A 22,961-nucleotide genomic window follows, 5' to 3' on the forward strand; every position below is an offset into this window, starting at 1 on the left:
TCTGAATGACTAGTTCGAACACTAGGAGCAATTGAGCGACCCCACCGCTTTACTGGGTCATCCGCTCATTCCGCTTCTCCGTTACTATTCGGAGTTGAACATCTAACGGTAACTACGCATGCGCGACTGATTCTTTCTTGGTCAATGAAGTTAAAAAGGTTATGAGAGTTTAGGATTTAAATCTTCTTACAAGTAAAAGTACTATTTATCGAGCAGAATTACCATATATCTATGTTGTATGAATTAATCAAGATACATGCAAATTATTCAAATATCACAATTATTCGGAGAAAAAAAACTAGAAAAAGCAACATATATAGCATGTTCGAGATATCATGTGAGATACATTAAACTATTAAAGTGAATAAATCTGAATGCCAATATGGTAAGATACAAATCTTCAACAAATGGAGGTAGCAATATCTAATTGGGAAAGCCAAAGTGATAGACACGGATACGAACATTGATTAGTATTCGATATCTTGGTTTTAAATTTCAATATGAAATTATCCACATACAACTATATGCCAGTCGAGGCGTAATATATTAAGCCTTTAGGAACCAAAAGAATGTGTAGTCTATTTTATGTTGTATATCTCTGTCCATATCTCCATATGATTGGAAATCAAAGAGGATAAGGGCAAAAAAAAGCCCGTCTATATATTCCCAACAAAATCAATAGATGACCCTCTTCAATTTTTATATTACTTCGAATTACCTATTTATTTATTTATTTTGTCTCAACTTATCATCACTTTTGGTTTCTTATGATCAAATGAAGTGAACTCTGTTTAATATTTGTAAATCTTTTTTAAAATTTAATTTTCATTTTAAACGTGTAAACCTAGTTCACTTTAACTTGAAAATTGACTAATATGGCCAAATTATAAGCTGGGAATTATGAAGAAGTACAACGTCTATATCCACATATATATATTTATTGTGTCTGAGAATTTTACACCACTAATGTATTTAATCAATTACAACAAGTTATTTACTTCATTCATTTTGATTTATGGGATTTTATTTTTTATTAGTCTGTTTTAAGAAGAATGATCCCTTTCAAAATTTAAAATAATTAAATTTGAACTTCTCATTTATTCTTAATGATAATATGTTATGATTCAAATCTTATGCCATCCATGTTTATTACTATAAAGTTCAAAAGTATTATACCCTGGCACATTTTAAAATCACAAGTTTTAAAATAATTTCTTTCTTATATTCTATATCATATAAATTGAAATAAATAAAGTATTTTATATTACTATATTCATGTCTCACATTATTATAAATACACCATGCATACCTCAACCTCAACCATACTAAGGGTTTCTTCTACAATTAAAAAGGTTGGAGACATTCCTTCAAATTAAGAGTTCTCTCCACAGAGTTGAGAGGCCGATAAGCACAAATTTACAGTTTAAGGAAACGGGCATATATATATAATTAGCACTTACAGTCTTCACTACAAATTACAGTTAGGTTACCTGTAGTTTCCTAAAATGCAGCAGCTCAAGTCAATTTTGAGTTCTTCCTCTTTCGGAAGCAGCTCAAAGCGATCCAGTTACAGCCGGAACTTTGACTTGCCGGAGGACTCAACGCCGACGACGTCAAACTCTCGCAATTTCAACCGCGCCGCAATGTTGCCGATTTTCCTCAACGATTTGCAGAGAAACAACAATTACAACAACGACGACGACGATGACGAGGAATTAGTAGAAATCACGGTAGAGCTGGATGATAATTCGATCGTTCTGTGTAATTTAACGCCGGCTAATTCATCGCACAATAATACCAAAGCTGCTGGTGGTGGTGAAGAATTTTCTAGAACATCCGGCGCCGGTACCAAAATTAGCCGGAGATTTTCAACGGGATCGCTGACGTCGAGATCCGACGTGGATGATGATCACGTTTTTTGTACTCGGATTAATGATAATAGCGAGCAGACGATTTTATCAATACGCGAAGAGATGAAATCGCAATTGAAGCTAGTGAGGAATAAATCGAGTGCTCAGCACGCGCTTGGAGGATTGAGATTTATAAGCAAGAAAAGTAGTGGAGAATTTGAAGATAATGTGCTATGGGAAAAAGTTGAGGCTCGGTTCAATGCTTTGGCTAAGGAGGGATGGCTTGCTAGAGAAGATTTTGGTGAATGCATTGGTACGTTTGAAATTTCAATAACTAAAATGAGCAATAGGTTAAGTAGCAACTTTAGAACCCATAAATTTCAAATTTTGGTTCCAACTCTGATTACATAATCAAAATAACTACTATATTTTCTTTTTAGCCTTATTTTTTTGTTTTGCAAAATTTTTTAAAATCTTCGGTATGATACATGCATATGCCTTGCTCAATGGTATGAGTTTTCACGAATATATCTGATGATATATACGGGTAAGTATAAGTTCTATGATAGCATTTCATAAAATTATTACTGGTAAATTTTTATGATAGTAATTACTCCTAACTGATAACACGATAAAACTGATTATTGTTTTCGCAATAAATATTTTTTATTAATTTGCTCTAATATGTTAAATTAATTACACTATCGTGTAAAAATTCATTACGGTGGGAGTTTTTGATGCAGGAATGGAGGATTCGAAAGAGTTTGCGGTGGGAGTTTTTGATGCACTGGCGCGACGGCGGCGTCAAAAGACGGCAAAGATAACAAAAGCTGAGCTTCATGATTTTTGGTTGCAGATTTCTGATCAAAGTTTCGACGCTCGCCTTCAGATTTTCTTTGACATGTGCGTGCACTCGTTGATGCTTTCTCTTTTACTAGTATCTACTTTGTTTTTCTTTTCGAGTGTCTTTTTTTCGAATTTAAGTTATACACACCGGTAGTGAAATTTTTTTTCATAATTCATACGACTATTATAGTTTTATCTATTAACACACTTTAGCTACTTATTAATGCTTATTATAAGAATTTACACCTTGTTGAAAACATGCATTTCCCTTTTCTAAAACGCAATTGAACAAGTTTTTATGAAATGAATTTATCCGCTATTTTACGGAAATTAAAATCCTAGCCGCGATATAATTTTCAATTATTGATTGTTGTCCAATTATTATTTTTCAAGTGCTCACATGTTACATGTAATACTCATTATAGGGCGGATAGCAATGGAGACGGAAGGATTACCAGAGATGAAGTTCAAGAGGTAAGGTTATTAAACGGTAACTTCTAAATAAAAAACTGAAAGAGGTTAAAGTTCATAATATACTTTATACTATTCGTAGTATTTGTCAAATAGCAGAAGAACAGGGTACTGGAGAACCACGAGTTTTACTCACTGAATCAAAATCTTTATTTAATACTGCAAATGATATAGTTAGAAATTTCTAATAGTATCTTTTTCTGTTTGGTTCTTCCAACAGCTAATAATGCTGAGTGCTTCGGCAAATAAGCTATCCAGATTGAAGGAACGTGCAGAAGATTATGCTTCTTTGATAATGGAGGAATTAGACCCTGAAAATCTTGGTTACATTGAGGTACCAAATTCTTGATCTTCTTATCAATTATAATCTCTTCTTACTTCCTCACCTTAACATTTTTCAAAAGGAGTCAACGAATTTGTTGACCGGTCTATATTTGCTGCCCCAACAAAAACTTATGTCCAAATTATTCGGACCGTAGACCCACACTGTTGGAAGACCAACAACATTATATCAGTCAGAACACAAAAAGTATTCTGATTTTGGAATTTAGTTCATTGATTGGAACTATTTGAGAAGTCTTTGTATGTTTTGGGAAAGGACCTTTTTCCACTTCTGTCGTGTTTCCCCCATCGGGTGGGATTAAATATATTATGCTCCTTATTTGGGGAATAAACCCCACAGAAATAATATTCACGGTAATAAAAACGGAATAATAATGTAGCACCAAGATACGGTAATTAACAAGAATAAAAGAGTAACAACGACACCAAGATTTTTACGTGGAAAACCCTTTTAATAAGGGAAAAAACCACGGCCCCGAGAGGAGCAACTGATATCACTATAGTAAGGAATTTTATACTTTGTAGATCTGAGTAAAATACTCCAAAGACCACTACAACACTCAAAAGAAATAACCCTCTTTTGATATTCCCACCTCACTATAATATCGTTCACTCTCTATTTTCGTCACAGACTATTTTCTTATACCCTGTCTGTGAAACCTCACTCTTTCTTTTTCTCTTTGTTGGTGTCTAGAAATGAGAGTTGAAGCTCTCCTTTTATAGCCAAAGCTTCACTCTCTAAAGCCTACAATATTTGACAATTTACACACACTTTTCCCAATTCAACAAGGTTGGCTACTAAACAAAACTAATTCAACAAGGTTGACTACCTAACCAAACTAATTTAACAAGGTTGGCTACCTAACCAAACCAAGTCAACAATGTTGGCTATCAAACCAAAAAAACTTTTATTAGGCACATGCCTAATACTTCTTCAATGAGATGGACATCATCAATCTCCCCCTCTAGTTTCATTCATCTAGAAGAGGTAGCATTGTCTTCTAGTTTGAGTGCATGCCGACAATTTCTTTGCATATCTCGAACTTGTTCCTTGGTACCACCTTGGTCAGCATATCTGCGGGATTCTCACTTGTAGAAGTCTTCAAAACTTTTAGAGATTCATCATTTACCATTTCTCGAATCCACTGATATCTCACATCAATGTGTTTGGTCCTTGCATGGTACATAGAGTTCTTGCTAAGGTCTATTACACTTTGACTGTCACAATAGACGACATACTCCTTTTGATGCAATCCAAGCTCTTGAAGGAACCGTTTGAGCCATACCATCTCCTTACCAGTTTCTGTAGCGGCAATGTACTCTGTTTCAGTTGTTGAAAGTGCAACACACTTCTGCAACTTAGACTGCCATGATATAGCTCCCCCTGAAAATGTAAACAAATATCCAGTAGTGAATTTTCTGTTGTCAATGTCACCTGTCATATCAGCATTTGTATAGCCCTTCAAGATTGGATCCGATCCTCCAAAGCACAAACAATCTCCCGTGGTACCTCTCAGGTACCTGAGTATCCACTTGACTGCTTCCCAATGTTCCTTTCCAGGATTTTCAAGAAACCTGCTGACAACACCAACTACGTGAGCAATATCAGGTCTAGTACATACCATTGCATACATCAAGCTTCCGACTGCTGAAAAATAAGGAACTCTAGCCATGTTCCCTTTCTCTTTTTATTTTGAGAAATGGTTTCATTCGCGCTAAAGCAGCAGCATACTTTCAAGGCTGAAGGAAGATCTTTCGACCCCAGGAAGCCATACAGATCCAATCTTCCATGGCTATTTCCACTGTTGTAGGACACATCTTTTTGCTCAACTTTAGATGATTAGCAAGAGGTGTGTTGACTGGCTTAGCATTTTTCATGTTGAAGCATTCTAGTACATGTTCAATGTACTTCTCCTGAGATATCCACAACTTTCTACTTGTTCTCTCTCGAACTATCTTCATCCCTAGAATTTGTTGTGTTGGGCCCAAGTCCTTCATATCAAATGACTTGGACAGATCTCCCTTCAACTTTGCTATCAGCCCCTTGTCTTTTCCTACAATTAACATGTCATCCACATACAACAACAATATAATAAAGTTATTCTCAGAAAATCTTTTCAAGTATACACATGGATCAGAATAGATCTTTAGGTATGTTTGACTTTTCATGAATGAGTCAAACTTCATGTACCACTGCCTTGGTGTCTACTTCAATTCATAAAGACTCTTATTCAATTTGCATACCATGTGTTTCTTTACAGCTACTTCAAATCCTTCTGGCTGCTCCATATAAATCTCCTCTTCCAAATCTCCATGAAGAAATGCAGTTTTCACATCTAACTACTCCACTTCAAGATCTAGGCTAACTGCTAAGCTCAAAATTGTTCGAATAGAAGTCATTTTGACAACAGGTGAAAAAATTTCATCAAAATCAATACCTTTCTTTTGTTCGAAGCCTTTAACCACCAATCGAGTTTTGTATCTGACGAGCTTGTCATTTTCATATTTCTTGAGTTTAAAGACCCATTTGAATTTGAGTGGTCTTTTACCCTTTGGAAGTTCAACCAGCTTGTAAGTGTCATTTTTCTGTAGAGATTCCATCTCTTTTTGCATAGCTTTCATCCACTAGTTCTTTTCTGGATAGGACAGCGCCTCCTTAAGACTTTCTGGCTCCCCCTCATCACTGATGAGGACATACTCTGTGGAAGGGTACCTGCATAACTCTACCCTTGGCCTCTCTGATCTCCTCAGAGGTTGAGGTTGTTCTTCTCCCTGAGTGGGGTGATCCACTTCCTCGACACCTTCATCAAGTTGCTCCCCCTGCTCAATAACCTCACCAAGTTGCTCCTCCTGCTCGGAAACCTCATCGGTCATACTTTCTGCACTTGTGGGATTGTTAGAAGTAGAAGGAATAGTAAAAAGGTTAGGAATTATACCATTCTTCGCCTTTTCTAACATATCGGCAGCAGTTCCAACTTTACTTTCTCGGAAGACTACATCTCTGCTTCTGATGACCTTCTTCTTTACAGGATCCCACAATTTGTACCTGAACTCTTCATCTCCATATCCGATAAATATGCAGGGAACAGATTTATCATCCAGCTTTGTTCTCTGTTCTTTTGGTACATGTGCAAAAGCTTTGCAACTAACACCTTCAGATGCGAGTAGGACACCTCTTTGTTGGTCCAAACTCTCTCTAGGATGCCAAACGCCAACGGAACTGATGGACGCCTATTGATCAGGTAACAGGCTGTCTGAACTGCTTCACCCCAGAATGACTTAGGCAGTTTAGCCATTCTAAGCATGTTTCCCACCTTCTCCATAATGGTGCGGTTCATCCTCTCGGCTATGCCATTGTGCTGCGGGGTTCCAGGAACTGTCTTTTCATGTCTGATCCCATGACTTGAACAATACTCTTCAAATTCCCTTGAAGTGTACTCACTTGCATTGTCACTTCAGAGACACTTTAGCTTTCGACCCGCCTCCCTTTCTACTAGAGCATGAAACTTCTGGAAAACTTGCAACACCTAATCTTTGGTTTTCAAAATATAAACCCATAATTTTCGTGAAGCATCATCAATAAAAGTAACAAAATATTTGTTACCGCCCATTGATTCAATTTCCATTGGGCCACAAACATCAGAATATACTAAATCAAGTATATTCAATTTTCTTTTAGATAATGTCTGAAATGAGACTCAATGTTGCTTACCAAATAAACAGTAGTCACAAGGTTTTACCGTTGTACCTTTGGCATAAGAAATAAGTGATTTCTTGGCAAGAATCTGCAATCCCTTCTCGCTCATATGACCCATTCTTTTGTGCCACAAATCTGCAGAAATCTCATCTTGTGCCGCGTTCAATTCACCTTGGCATATTTCTACATTTGTCCTGTACAACGTGCCACGAGCAACTCCCTTTGCAATCAGCAATGATCCCTTAGTGAGTCTCCACTTTTGATTTGCAAAATAGCTCTCGTATCCATCTCGGTATAAAGTAATTTCCGAGATCAAGTTCATCCACAAATCAGGTACATGCCGCACATCATTTAGGACCAATGTGCATCCGACATTTGTCTTGATACAAATGTCATCAATACCCGCAATCTTTGAGTAACTTGTGTTACCCATTCTCACTATGCCGAAATCACCTGCTACATATCTGCAAAAAAGATCTCTTACCAGTGTGGCATGGTAAGATGTTGTTGTGTCAACCACCCATTCCGACTCTCGACCTGACAGGTGCATGCATTCTTCTTCCTCATTTATAAAGAGGACAACATTATCATTGTTTTGCACCATGGCGGTTGTGTTGTCGTCATTCTTCTGGCCACTGGTTTCACCTTTGCCCTTCCTTGGATTTGGGCAATCTCTTTTGAAGTGACCTGGTTGATCACAGTTGTAGCAATTTCTGGCTCTTGATTTGGATCGGTTCTTTGGCTTCCCACGAGCTCCGGATCTACCATAGTTGTTCGAACTCCTTTGATAACTCATGCCTCTACCTTCTGTGATAAGAGCATGTCCTTGATTTTCAGGCTTCTTTCTCATCTTCTCATTGAGTAAAAGAGCCGATGTGACATCTTTCAACTCAATAGTAGTCTTACCGTACAGGATGGTTGTTGCCAAATTATCGTACGAAGATGGCAACGAGTTCAATAGCAAGATGGCTTTATCTTCTTCCTCGATTTTCACTCTGAGGTTGGCAAGCTGTGTGATTAGTCCGTTAAACACATTTAAATGTGACAAAAAATTCGTACCTTCACTCATGTGTAGGGCGTATAACTGCTTCTTCAGGTACAATTTATTTGTCAGCGTTTTGGACATGTATAGGCTTTCCAACCTTGTCCAAATTCCACGTGCAGTGTCTTCATCAATGATGTTATTTACCACATCATCTGATAAGTGCAACCTGATTGCACTAGCAGCTCTTTCATCCATGTCAGCCCAATCCTCAGCTTTCTTGGTATCAGGTTTTTTGGCATCAGCATCTAGTACCTTGTGTAATCCTTGTTGGATGAACAAATCTCTCATCCTTCTTTGCCATGTTGAGAAACCGTTATCTCCGTTGAATTTTGATACCTCGTACTTTACTCCGAACATTTTTATTTTTCACCGAGTATAGTACTACCGATAGTGAATAGTATTTCAGTGAACGAGCAGAACCTGTGCTCTGATACCAGTTGTTGGAAATAAACCCCCACAGAAATAATATTCACGGTAATAAAAGCGGAATAATAATGTAGCACCAAGATACGGTAATTAACAAGAATAAAAGAGTAACAGCGACACCAAGATTTTTACGTGGAAACCCTTTTAATAAGGGAAAAACCACGGCCCGAGAGGAGCAACTGATATCACTATAGTAAGGAATTTTATACTTTGTAGGTCCGAGTAAAATACTCCAAAGACCACTACAACACTCAAAAGAAATAACCCTCTTTTGATATTCTCACCTCACTACAATATCGCTCACTCTCTATTTTCCTCACATACTATTTTCTTATACCCTGTCTGTGAAACCTCACTCTTTCTTTTTCTCTTTGTTGGTGTCTAGAAATGAGAGTTGAAGTTCTCCTTTTATAGCCAAAGCTTCACTCTCTAAGGCCTACAATATTTGACAATTTACACACACTTTTCACAATTCAACAAGGTTGGCTACCAAACCAAACTAATTCAACAAGGTTGGCTACCTAACCAAACTAATTCAACAAGGTTCTACCTAACCAAACCAAGTCAACAAGGTTGGCTATCAAACCAAAGAAATTTTTATTAGGCACATGTCTAATACTTCTTCAACGAGATGGACATCATCACCTTATACAGTCTTGGGCAATCTTCATCTCTTAAACTAGTTTTTGGGATTAAGTTAGACCCGATATTAATTTCTTAATATGGTAGCACTTTGCTTAAACTGAGATTTGAAGAAGACTTGAAAAAAGATTAATGGAAGTAAAAACCAGCTGGTTCTCTGGTTCTGCTAAGCTTAATAAAATATCATAACACAATGAATTAATAGAAACATGAATTATTAGTCAAATCATAGATGTCTCCATCAAACTAAAAGAGATTAATCATAGGCATAAAAAATGAAATTAAGCATAACAGAAGCGCTAGAGCATCTAAAACGCATCTTCACGTACCAAAAATTACAAGATCATCACTTTCATTCTGGGGAGATTTGAGGGATGGTATCATTTGAGTCGTTTTAGATTATTCAGTAACACAGTAACATTATTCTACTTTGACGAATTTGGGATAAAAGCACCTCATAGTCTTTTTCTTTCAGTTATGGCAATTGGAAGCACTTCTTCTGCAAAGGGACAATTACATGAACTACAGCAGATCTTTAAGCACACCAAGCGTTGGATGTAGTCAAAACTCAGGATCCCTTAAGCCGAAAGACATAATAAAGAGAGCCCGCTGCACCCTCGAATGTCTTGTACTAAAGAACTGGCAAAGAGGTTGGATTCTATTGCTGTGGATGATAACAATGGCTGGACTTTTCACATGGAAATTCTTACAGTATAGGCAAAGGGCAGCATTCCATGTAATGGGATATTGCTTGCCAATAGCTAAAGGTGCTGCAGAGACTCTCAAGTTAAATATGGCACTCATCCTTTTACCAGTTTGTCGTAACACATTAACTAAGCTAAGGACTACAAGAGCCAGGTTACTTATCCCTTTCGACGATAACATCAATTTTCACCAGGTGAGCAGAACAAAATTCACCAATATTAGTACTCTTGAAGTTTATAATGAACATAATTTTCTTCTGAACTATGTCATTTCAATTGGCAGATCATTGCATTTGCCATAGCAGTTGGAGTAGTACTTCATGCGGGGAACCATTTAGTGTGTGATTTTCCCCGTCTGGTTAACTCATCTACAGAAAAATTTGCACTTGTATCGTCTCATTTTGACAATGTGAAGCCTAGTTATAAAAGCCTTTTGACTGGTGTTGAAGGCATCACAGGTATTGGTATGGTAATTTTGATGACAATTGCTTTCACATTAGCATCACGACGATTCAGGAGAAATTTGGTGAGACTGCCACCTCCTCTCAACCGATTAACAGGCTTTAACGCATTTTGGTATTCTCATCACCTTCTCGCAATGGTTTATGTATTGCTACTAATACATGGAATATTCCTGTTCTTGGACCACCAATGGTATCACAAAACTGTAAGGACAATTATGAATATATATATATGAAGCACCAAATTACTTATCAATTAACTATGATTAAATGCTCAATATTTGCCGCACATGATTGTTGCAGACATGGATGTACATCTCCATTCCATTGCTCCTATATGCTGCAGAGAGGAGTTTCAGAAAATGCAGATCAGAATACTATGGAGTTAAGATTTTTAAGGTAACTTGAAATATCAGCCCATTATCTTTCCATCTAGTAGAGAATTTATACTATAAAAATGATAGAAGGAAACAAATGAATTGATTTTTCTACCTATACAGGTTTCTGTACTTCCAGGAGATGTTCTCAGCTTGATTATGTCAAAACCAAATGGTTTCAAATACAAGAGTGGGCAGTACATATTCTTGCAATGCCCAACAATCTCCTCATTTGAATGGTGTGTGAGTTCGTTCCTCATTTAAGCTGATTATATATACACAAGCAGTAATTAAGTATCAATCTTAATATTTTTCCAGGCATCCATTTTCGATAACATCAGCACCAGGAGATGACTACCTCAGCGTTCACATACGCACTATAGGTGACTGGACATCAGAACTTAAGAATGTATTCACTGAGGATAACAGTTCAGCGTGTGTAATTGGTCGAGCTAAGTTCAAAGAATTTGAAGATGTTGATCAAAGAAGGTACTTCATTAATGTTATTTGACATGTAAAGTTTAATCGCGATTCCTGTCAACATGTCTAAAGGACTTATCTATGGTGCAGTTTACCTCGATTGCTTGTTGATGGACCGTATGGTGCGCCAGCACAAGACTATCAAAATTACGACGTCTTACTTCTTGTAGGACTTGGAATTGGAGCTACACCTTTTATAAGTATCTTGAAGGATCTGTTAAACACTTCAAGAACAGAAGACAATGTGGTACTCATCCTTTTTCTCGTTTATTGTGTATTCTTGGTTAAATAAGTAAACATGTGGTATTAATCTTAGTTAATACATTAACTTCAGGATTCTAGTACTGAGATCACTTCATCATATGATAGCTGGAGAAGTGTTGCAACTTCAAGTGTGGCGTCGAGTGGAAGAAAGAAATTACAGAGGACAAAAAATGCATATTTTTATTGGGTTACTAGAGAACCTGGATCGTTCGAGTGGTTTAAAGGAGTCATGAATGAAGTTGCAGAGATAGATCACAAGGTAGTATATAATAATCATCAATGAATGTCCTGAATAGTAGCTACACCAATTTTTCGCATTTGATTAATAATTCTACTATGGTCTATTAGTATTGTAGTTTGACAATCTTATTACCAATTGGCTGCAATGAAACAGGGTCAGATAGAGATGCACAATTATTTGACAAGCGTTTACGATAAGGATGACGCGAGGTCCACTCTAATCACTATGCTCCAGGCACTTAACCATGCCAAACATGGTGTTGATATCCTTTCTGGCACTCGGGTATGATCCATATTCCATCACTACTACCCTCATTCGAAGTTTCTTAAAGGGAAATGTAAAGAACTATTCGGCGAGGCTGGAATTTTTTTATAGGAATTTAGTTCAATCATACAACAGCAAAGCGTAGAGTGCAATTGGACTGGTACATTTTCCACCAAGTACTGACTTTAGACTATGCAGGTGAAGACACATTTTGCTAGGCCCAAGTGGAAAGAAGTATTCAACAGAATAGCTTCCAAGCATCCTTTTTCAACAGTAGGTAAGAAATTGTTACAACCTCAAACTAAGGGGTCGTTTGGTATGATGGATAAGCAAAAATAATCTTGAGATAAATATTTAGTACTGCCTTATCCCTTGTTTGGTTACTAATCCTGAGATAAGTTATATCATAGGATTAAGAATAGTATCAGGATAACTTATACCTGTGAGAGGGTAGAATAGTAATCTCAAGATAAGTTATCCCATAATAAAGCAGTAGAATTGACAATCCTAGGATTAATCAAAACAGTACTTAAAAAATAATATCAGGATAACTAATCTCAGCATAACTTGTCATCAAAGCGAACGACCCCTCAAGTTTTTTTATTTCAAAGTGATGTTTCATATCTGATTCTGCTTGTCGCTTTAGAGCTTTGGATCGACATTTCAGCAATATAATCCAAACTTCTGACAAAATATGACCAAAAATAGAGGCTAATAAAGAAACTATGAAGATAAATAATCAAAGGCATCGCAAGCTCGTACGTAGCAAAATCTTATGATGTAAGCAATATCTACTGACACTATTAAAGATGTTCTATAATATTAGCTTTCTTTAACTTATTATAGCCTGTTATTTACTATTTTTATCAAGTTATCACTTAATGCATATCAAAGTAATTTACCTTCAGTTATTTTATAGTGAAGTGACTGTATAAATTTTTATTATACCGTGAATGCATACTGCATAGAACTTAAACTCAAAAAGGAAAAGGAAAGGAAAACGAACAAGCAGTACTTAAAGAATTATGTTGTGCAGACTCTCCAAAATATTGCTGCACCCATGTCGGTTCCTCCAAAAATACACTACTTTTGAATGATCCGACACGCATCCGGCGACATTTTCGGAGAGTCCAAACAACATAGTTTAAGAAAAAAAAAACAAGGGAAAATTAGATATTAAAAAGATATCAAGTTAGATCTTCCTAACAAGATAAATGATGCAGGAGTCTTCTACTGTGGGACGCCTGTTTTAGCAAAGGAGTTGAAGAAGCTATCAAAAGTATTGACTTATAAAACATCCACAAGATTTGTTTTTCACAAGGAGCACTTTTGAAGCTAGATAATTTGGGTAACAAGCAAAACATTTTCTCTTTTCTTTTTCCTTTGTTTTCATTTCTGTAGTTATTTGTAGAAAAAAGGAATACATGTGAGTATACATATTGATTTAGCAAAATGTAAATGCATACATACAGCATACAAATGATTATAGTGAGAAAGATATCTATATGTGATTAAAGTAATTTCAATATAGGATTATAGTGAGGAAGATATCTATATTTAATAGTGTATAACTTTTTAAAAAGAATGTAAATTGTTATGATAAGGTATGCTCAGGAAAAACATACAGGAGAAGAATATATGTTCCTAGTGATTTCTAGTTCGAGTCGATTATTTAAATGGTCATTCAATTATTTAAAATTATTTAGTAAATTCACATTTCTTTTGTTTGTAATAGAAAAGTCACTTAACTATTTACATTATTATATAGCATTCACAATGACGCTGCATTAATCCCAAAAGATATTCTCCTACAGTTTGTAGTTTAAGACTGTAACTATATTGATATTTTTTTAAAATATTTTTCAGTTGCGACTACTCAACAATTTAAAAAGAACATAAATGTAGCTTGCAGTCTTGGATTGCAAACTGTAGGAAAATATTTTTGGGATTAATTCGATGTCGTTTGAACTTTAGACTGGGTAAATTATCATCGACCGTTAATTTTATGTCGAATTTGGCCTAATCTATCAGATGCTAGTATTACTAATTCAATCCCTCCATCCCTCTATTTAAACTAATACTTCTAACTAATCTTAACGTACGTATTTTGCGCGTGTACCTTATCTAGATAAGTAATACTTTTAATCACATAAATACTATATTAAAATTTGTGTTTGAGTTATAGAATAAGAGTTTGAGCATCTGAAATTGAAGAAAAAGTTGAAAATAGTAAAAAATTTAATTAGAATAATTTGTTTGTATGAATAATTTTAATAATAACAACAAAAGCTTAAAATTTTATTTTCACAATTGCGAATGAAAGAAAGAGAATAAATTTTTTTAAAGGATATATTTCATGCATGTGATACAAAGAGTAATTAATTAAAATAGAGGTATATTTATAATATACATTATATATGACTGAAAATTTTGTTCAATTATTTTGTTCTAATATTATACATGCCTGAAAATTATTATTTTTACTTTATAATTAATATTTACTTATTTATTTTATTGGTAAGTCCATAATATAGAATAAAAAATTAATAATATTTGAAAAGTATTAGAAAAAGATAAAAGTTGATAATATAGAGGATAAAATAGGTATTTGGTTATCGAAAATTTGAGAAATACAGTTGACTAACCTTTTGAGTGATATAAAAATACTTAAGTGATTTTTATGTTACAGATAAAATAAACATGATTTTAATAAATAATTTCAGACAGTTAAGTAATCGACTTCTTCCGGTTCTAAATTTTCTCTCTTGCAAATAGCATTGCACATTAAAAGAATCTAATGAGTTTGTATGGTGCATAAAGCAGTATATCATTTATTCTCATGTCTTACCCGTTTATCAAATAGATAATCCTGTGACTGTTACCTTAAAATTTAAATTTAAAAAATTAGTTAGGTACCTGTTACCAACTAGTAATAAAATATCAATTCATTTGACACTCAAAGCACACACAGTAATGACTATTTTAGAACAGGGTACTACTTAGTACATTCATAAAACCGGTCCGGGCGGAGCTATAGTTTTACTTGCTGGTTCGGTAGAATTAATAATTTTGGTTCCAAAAGTAAATTAGGTAGCTTGTTAAAATTGTTGGGAATAAACCCCGTAAAAATAATATTTACGGTATTAGTGATAAATTCGGACCATTAAATTATGGTTAAATCAGCAAGAATAAAAATGCAGCAAAAATGACACCAAGATTTTACGTGGAAACCCTTTTGAATAAGGGAAAAAAACACGGCCAAGAAGAGCAACTGATATCACTATAGCGAGGAATTTTACAATGTGTAGTAACGAGTACAAATACTCCTAAGACCACTACACCCTCAAAAGAAAAAATACTCTTTGCTTTTTCCACCTCACTACAATATCTCTCACACTCTATTTTTCTTCACAGGCTATTTTCTTAAAATCTATGGAATACCTTGCTCTCTATCTTTCACTCAGATGTGTTGTCTGAGATTTTTCGTGCGTCAGAAATGAGAGCCGAAGCTCTCCTTTTATAGGCAGAACCTCACTCTCTCACGCCTACTACATTTTACATTTTTCTCTCATGCAGATTTGTTATGCCTACCAATCTTGACATTTTTTCTTCTGCAGCCTACCATATTTGACAGTGCAAAAGAAAAGATGGTGGTTGCCAATCAAAGGAAGAAAATTATCTTTCTTGATTTATGGGATAGACCCTACAAATCTCCCTCTCCAGTCACATTCACCTGAAGGAGGTAACACCGGAGATTCTAGTTTGAGCGCATGCCAACAAGTTCTTTGCAAAGCTCAAACTTGTCTCTTGGTACTACCTTGGTCAACATATCTGCAGGATTTTCAGTCGTGTGAATCTTTTTGACTTGAAGTGATTCGTTTTCCACTTGCTCACGAATCCAATGATATCTGGCGTCGATATGTTTTGTTCTCGCATGGTACATGGAGTATTTGTTCAGGTCTATTGCACTCTAATTGTCGCAATATACAACATACTCCATCTGTCGCAATCCATGTTCTTGAAGAAATCTCTTGAGCCATATCATCTCCTTACCAGCTTCATTAGCCGCAATATACTCCGCTTCAGTTGTAGATAGTGCGACACACTTCTGCAACTTCGACTACCATGATATAGCTCCCCCTGAAAAAGTAAACAAAAATCCAGTAGTGGATTTTCTGTTATCAAGGTCACTTGCCATATCAAAATCTGTATAGCCCTTCAGAATTGGATTTGATCCTCCAAAACATAAGTATTCATGTGAGCTTCCTCTTAGATACCTGAATATCCACTTTATAGCTTCCCAATGCTCTTTTCCTGGATTTTCGAGAAATCTGCTAACAACACCGACTGCATGAGCAATATCTGGTCGAGTACATACCATTGCATACATCAAACTTCCGATAGTAGAGGAATAAGGAATCTTGGCCATTCTCTCTTTTTCCTCCGTTGTTGTAGGACACATCTTTTTGCTCAACTTCAGATGACCAGGAAGGGGTGTGCGAACCAACTAAGCACTTTTCATATTGAAGCGCTCCAGTACACGTTCTATGTACTTCTCATATGACAAGTAAAGCTTTCTTTCGTTTCTCGAACGAGTAATTCTCATGCCCAAAATCTGCTTAGCATGACCCAAGTCTTTCATTGCAAAAGACTTATTCAACTATTTCTTCAACTCGACAATCTTGGAAGCATTCCTGCCCACAATCAACATATCATCCACATATAGCAAGAGGATGATAAAGTCATCATCAGAAAATCTTTGTACAAATACACAGTGATCTGAAGAAGTCTTCTTGTAGCCTTGCTCCCCCATAACAGACTCAAACTTCCTATACTACTGTCTGGGAGCTTGTTTCAATCCATATAGACTCTTCTTAAGTTTGCATACAAGATTTTCTTTACCTTTTGCCTTGAAGAACTCAGGTTGTTCCATATAAATCTCGTCTTTTAAGTCATCGTGAAGAAAAGCAGTCTTCACATCCATCTGTTCAATCTCCAAATCAAGACTGAGGTCAAACCAAGAACTGTCCGAATTGAGGACATTTTTACGACAAGAGAAAATATTTCGTCAAAGTCAATACTTTTCCTTTGACCAAATCCCTTGACAACCAATCTAGCTTTGTATCTGTGCTTCAAACTATGTTCTTCAGCTTTAACTTTGAACACCCACTTATTCTTCAAAGCTCTCATGCCCTTGGGCAATTTCACCAACTCATATGTATGGTTCTCAAGCAGAGATCTCATCTTATCTTGCATGGCTTCAATCCATTGATCCTTGTGCTCATCTTCTATGGACTCTGCATAACATTTAGGTTCTCCCCCATCAGTGAGTAATACATACTCATTGGGCGAATAATGGTAGGAAGGAGTACGAGTTCTAGAGGACCTCCCGAGTGGAATATCTAACTCGTCCACAGCTTCATGAGTAGGAGCATTTACCTCATCAGCATTAATATTGTTATCACCATCACCATCAATATGCTGATATGGAATATGGTTTTGGGCATCACCATCATCATTGAGCTCACCAATGTTATCCGTATTTGTATGAGGAATTTGATCAAGATTAACTAAACCTTCAGAACTTGGAGATTTTAGCTTCTCCGCTTTGTTAATATCTTCAATGGTTTGATCCTCCACGAAGATAACATCACGGCTTCTCACGGCCTTCTTCTCAATTGGATCATATTGCCTGTAACCAAACTCATCAAGGCCATAACCAATGAAGATGCACTGCCTTGTCTTGGCAGTTAATTTTGACCTCTCATCTTTAGGTACATGTACAAAAGCTTTGCAACCAAATACTTTCAAGTGGTCATAGGAAATATCCTTGCCATACCAAGCTCTGTTTGGAACATCACTTTGCAAAGCAACCGTAGGATATAGATTAATAACATGTGCGGCGGTCAACAAAGCCTCACCCCAAAAGGAATTCGGCAACTTTGCTTCAGAAAGCAAACATCTGACTCTTTCCATCACGGTCCTATTCATCCTTTCTGCTAAACCATTCAGCTGAAGAGTCTTAGGAGGAGTCTTCTGGTGTCTGATACCCTATTACTTGCAGTATTCGTCAAACAGTCCACAATATTCACCACCGTTATCAGTACGAATACACTTCAGCTTCTTTCCAGTTTCTCTTTCAACTGAAGCCTGAAACTTCTTAAAGACACTCAACACTTGGTCTTTAGTCTTCAAGATGGAGACCCAAAGTTTCCTTGAGCAATCATCAATAAAGGTAGCAAAATAAAGTGCACCACCCAAAGTCCTTGTCTTCATTAGACCACATAGATCTGAATGCACCAACTCAAGCAACTCTGTCTTTATTGAAGGAGGATGAGACTGGAAAGAAACTCTTTTTTGTTTTCTAGCCAAGTAGTGCTCACATTTTTCTAATTTTGCACTTTCAAAATTTGACAACAATTTCTTCTTGGCCAGAACATTTAGTCATTTCTCGCTAATTTGGTTAAATCTCTTATGCCATAACGTTGAAGAGTTATTGCTCTCAACGACATTCACCATATCAACACAGGTGGAGGTCGTAGTCCAGTATAGACCACGACTTTTCCCCACGAGCCACAATTATGGCCATTGGTACTGACATATCCCTCATCATCCAAAACACCAACAGAGATCAAGTGCAAACAAACATCAGGTGCGTGCTTTACATTGTTTAAAACTAGTTTAGTTCTAATACTAGTTTCCAAACAAATCGTTCCAACACCAGTCACCCTAGATACAGTCTCATTACCCATACTTAAAGTTCCAAAGTCACCCTAGTATAGGATGAGAAAAATTTCTTCCTTGATGTCACATGAGATGCGGCACCACTGTCCACAACCCAACTTGACTCATCACAAGCAATATTTATCAGATCCGCATCAAGGACAATAACAAGATCTTCTGTAGTGACGGTGGCCACACGATTGCCATCTTCTTTCTGTTCTTCCTTATCTCTATTCTCCTTTTTCAAAATCTGGCAGAAATTCTTTGTGTGCCCTTTCTTCCCGTAATGATAGCACTCAATATCTTTAAGTCTGCTTCTGGATTTGCTTCTATTTTGTTCTCTATTTTGAGAACCCTGATTCTTGCTTCTCCCGCTAGAGTCAGTCACCAAGACATCTGATGAGGAGGAACTTTGAGATTTTCTTCTCATCACTTAATTTAAAAGGCCGCTCTTGGCAAGATCCATAGAGATCACACCATCCGTAGCAGAATTTAATAATGAAGTTCTAAGAATTTTCCAAGAATCTGGTAGGGAACCAAGTAGAAACAGTCCTTGAATTTCTTCATCAAATTTAATGCCCATAGCAGATAACTGGTTCATGATCTCCTGAAAATTACTCAGATGATCTGTCATTGCGGAACCATTATGGTATTTTAAATCCAACATCTGCTTTATTAGAAACATCTTGTTGTTTCCAGTTTTCCGAGCATACATACTTTCAAGGTGCTCCCATAGGGTCTGGGCATGTGTCTCCCCAGAAATATGGTTCAAAGCATTATCGTCAACCCACTGTCTAATAAAGCCGCAAACCTGCCTGTGTAACAAATTTCACTTTTCATCTGATTTATTATCAGGCTTTCTAGTAGCGAAGATAGGTTGATGAAAATTCTTGACATAGAGCAAATCTTCCATTTTGCCCTTCCAAATGGCATAATTTGTGCAACTCAAAGTAACCATTCTACTAGTGTTGGCTTCCATCATTTATCACAAATACAAATACTATTTATTAAGAGACCAAAGTAATTCTTTTCTGATGTGGAAGTTCAGACTGTGTTGCAACCACAAAGCATACTCAGACAGAACTTTGGCTCTGGTACCACTTGTTGGAAATAAACCACGTAAAAATAATATTCACGGTATTAGTGATAAATGCGGACCACTAAGTTATGGTTAAATCAGCAAGAATAAAAATGCAGCAAAAATGACACCAAGATTTTACGTGGAAACCCTTCTGAATAAGGGAAAAAACTACGGTCAAGAAGAACAATTGATATCACTATAGCGAAGAATTTTACATTGTATAGTAACGAGTACAAATACTCCTAAGACCACTACACCCTCAAGAAAAAAAATACTCTTTTGCTTTTTCCACCTCACTACAATATCTCTCATACTCTATTTTTCTTCACATGCTATTTTCTTATAGTCTATGAAATATCTTGCTCTCTATCTTTTACTCAGATGTGTTGTCTGAGATTTTTGGTGTGTCAGAAATGAGAGCCGAAGCTCTTCTTTTATAGGCAGAACCTCACTCCCTCACGCCTACTACATTTTACATTTTTCTCTCATGCAGATTTGTTATGCCTACCAATCTTGATATTTTTTCTTCTGCAGCCTATCATATTTGACAGTGAAAAAGAAAAGATGGTGGTTGTCCATCAAAGGAAGAAAATTATCTTCCTTGATTTATGGGATGGACCCCACAAAAATTTCAAAAGTATTTACAGCACCTCAACTTTAATGAATTCGCAGCACCAAAGGTATGAAGACTTTACAAGTATTAGTGATAGAAGTTGAAGTTCCCTTGGAGACTTTATATTGTTGAATTCAACTTTGCTTTAATCAAATGCCTACACATTGTGCACTCTTAAGTTAGTTGATCTTACTCTATACTAACCAGACAATAATAAAATATATTTGAATATACATGATGAGCAGCTACATATTATACACAATATATAGACCCATTAAATTTTATGGTATGTATATGGTTGAAATAAATAAAATTTTAAACCAATTCCAAACTCATTATCACAATTCACAAGAAGATTAGTGGGTGTAATGATAATTAAAAATATTCATGAATAATTTGTTTAGCCTAATAACTTTAGCATTCATATTCAATACTAATTCGTAAAAATAATGGAGCAAGAAGACAACAAGTGATTTATATAAAAGAAATTGAGAGATTTTGGATTACTTAACAGATCAAGGGGTAATTTTTAAAGTTCGCTAATGATAAGGGTAAATTTAAATGGATAGTATAACGGTACAGATAAATTAGACTGAATAATATAATGGAGGTTAAATATAGATAATATAGACAGCTACATTTGACCCTTTAACCTATTGATCGGCTGAACCAAAAAAAAAATATCATTTGGTAGGTCATTCTCATTTATTCCTTTTGTCTTGTCTAGTTGTGATCGAAAAGGACATACTTTTATTTGAATTTAATTTCAAAGAAGACAAAGAAAAATAAGATACTGAACAGTACTTCACAATTATTGTGATTGATCAGCACAATGATTTCCAATAAGAATAAAAAAAAATTAATTCATTTCATCTATTCCATAACCGAAACAGAGAAAGATACACGTCACATTACGATTCTAAATCAGAAGAGAAATTTTAAGAAATAACAAATCGATTCACTCTATCAATAACCGAGCCCAATATTCCGATTTCCTATTTATGAAAAATCTCTTTGATCCTTATTCATCATTTCGGAGTTTTCTGAAAAATAGAATTTCCATATAAATGAACTTTGTGACAGGTTATGTGCAAACAAAAAATATTTATAGAAAGAGGGACCATTCTAACCACGATTGCACTTTCAACTACTACAGGGAAATGACCTTCATCACTGAAATAATTTTTGTTTTTCTCCAATAAAAAGAACTTATAATTCACAAAATGGACCCCTTTAAAAAATTAATAAATATTTTGAACAATAAGGACTTATAGTTCTCTCACTTTCTGAATGAGACGTATGTAGAATTCCTTTTCTTGGTTTTCGTCCGGTACCGACATTGCATCCGACCAAATCTGGATTCGCGTCGGAAAATTACATATTACGGGTAAAGCGTATCCTAACAAAAGCAATTTTATTCTCCTAACTCGAACATAAGATTTCTAGCTAAGGATGAAGGAGTACTTACCACTTCACCGCAACTTTAGTCGGTGACATTCATAGAATCCATGACTCAAAAGTCAGGGCAGAATTAGAAATTCTTCACATGAATTTGCAAAAAGACATAATATCCGTTGTTTGGGGTTATTATAGCGATTTTGTGCATGTTAGTTTTGGAATAAATATTGTAGAAAGAATTGACATGAACGATGATATTTTTGCAAATAATTCAAGAGTAAGATTGTGATTGTTCTCCACAATAAAGAATAGTCTAATGCACAAAGTATCTCAAGATTTAGGAAAGGAGCGTATCCTATAAGGGATGTATTGTAAGTAATTTATCCTGACGCAAGCATCGGTAACTAATTTCACGAGTTGAATTTATGACCTATATATAGGTCAGGGGCGTATGTAGCCCTATAACAGCAGATTCAATTGACTAAGAACTTTCGATACGGAGTATAAATTTATATGCAAAAAATCACTAAAATATCAATAAATTATAGATATGAACTCATAATTTTAAGGATATAATGAGCCCAATAGTAAGATTCTTAAATATTGAACTCATAAAGTTTAAATCTTGAATTCGCCTCTGCTATAGGCCAGAGTAAGGAGTACTGTTTCTTAGTCTTACTCTTCACGGTTCATTTAATTTCCTTTTAACATTTACCATCTTCCAATTTCTGTCCCCACCTCCACCCGGTAAATACTTACTCACATCGGGTGTTTACACCAAACCATATTAATTTACTATGGTTAATTAATTTAATTAGATGAGAATGCATGTAATTTACCATGGTTAAATGATTGAAATCCATATGCAAGACACATATTTGTTATATATCTATTGGTTTGGTGTAAATACCCGGTGCGGGTAAATTTTTTACCCCACCCCTCAAATTCAATTCCTATTTCCAGAGGTGAGTTATTTCCAACTTCTAAAGAAAACTACCCTTATAGTTTAGCATTGAAACTGCCAAATGAAACTTGT

At 35.7% G+C, this 22,961-nt stretch overlaps 1 protein-coding gene across 1 annotated transcript; it reads left to right on the forward strand.

Moving 5' to 3' along the window:
- The first annotated feature begins 1,387 nt into the window (after positions 1 to 1,387).
- On the forward strand, positions 1,388 to 13,666 carry LOC107785227 (respiratory burst oxidase homolog protein E-like). The gene is made up of 14 exons (XM_016606477.2): positions 1,388 to 2,163; positions 2,594 to 2,753; positions 3,122 to 3,170; positions 3,388 to 3,501; positions 9,795 to 10,217; positions 10,307 to 10,690; positions 10,788 to 10,883; positions 10,985 to 11,100; positions 11,180 to 11,350; positions 11,432 to 11,588; positions 11,676 to 11,864; positions 12,000 to 12,128; positions 12,309 to 12,387; positions 13,334 to 13,666. The coding sequence occupies exons 1-14, from the start codon at positions 1,506 to 1,508 to the stop codon at positions 13,441 to 13,443; spliced, it is 2,835 nt and encodes a 944-aa protein (XP_016461963.1). The 5' UTR covers positions 1,388 to 1,505; the 3' UTR covers positions 13,444 to 13,666.
- Positions 13,667 to 22,961: the final 9,295 nt, after the last annotated feature.

Source organism: Nicotiana tabacum, chromosome 8 (assembly GCF_000715075.1).
Source record: "Nicotiana tabacum cultivar K326 chromosome 8, ASM71507v2, whole genome shotgun sequence".
Taxonomy (NCBI): Eukaryota; Viridiplantae; Streptophyta; class Magnoliopsida; order Solanales; family Solanaceae; genus Nicotiana; species Nicotiana tabacum.

Coding starts and splice junctions, on each gene's coding strand:
- LOC107785227 (XM_016606477.2), top strand. CDS start 1,506: ATGCAGCAGCTCAAGTCAATTTTGAGTTCTTCCTCTTTCGGAAGCAGC. Junction 2,164..2,593: donor AGATTTTGGTGAATGCATTG/GTACGTTTGAAA, acceptor TTTTTGATGCAG/GAATGGAGGATTCGAAAGAG. Junction 12,388..13,333: donor GCATCCTTTTTCAACAGTAG/GTAAGAAATTGT, acceptor TAAATGATGCAG/GAGTCTTCTACTGTGGGACG.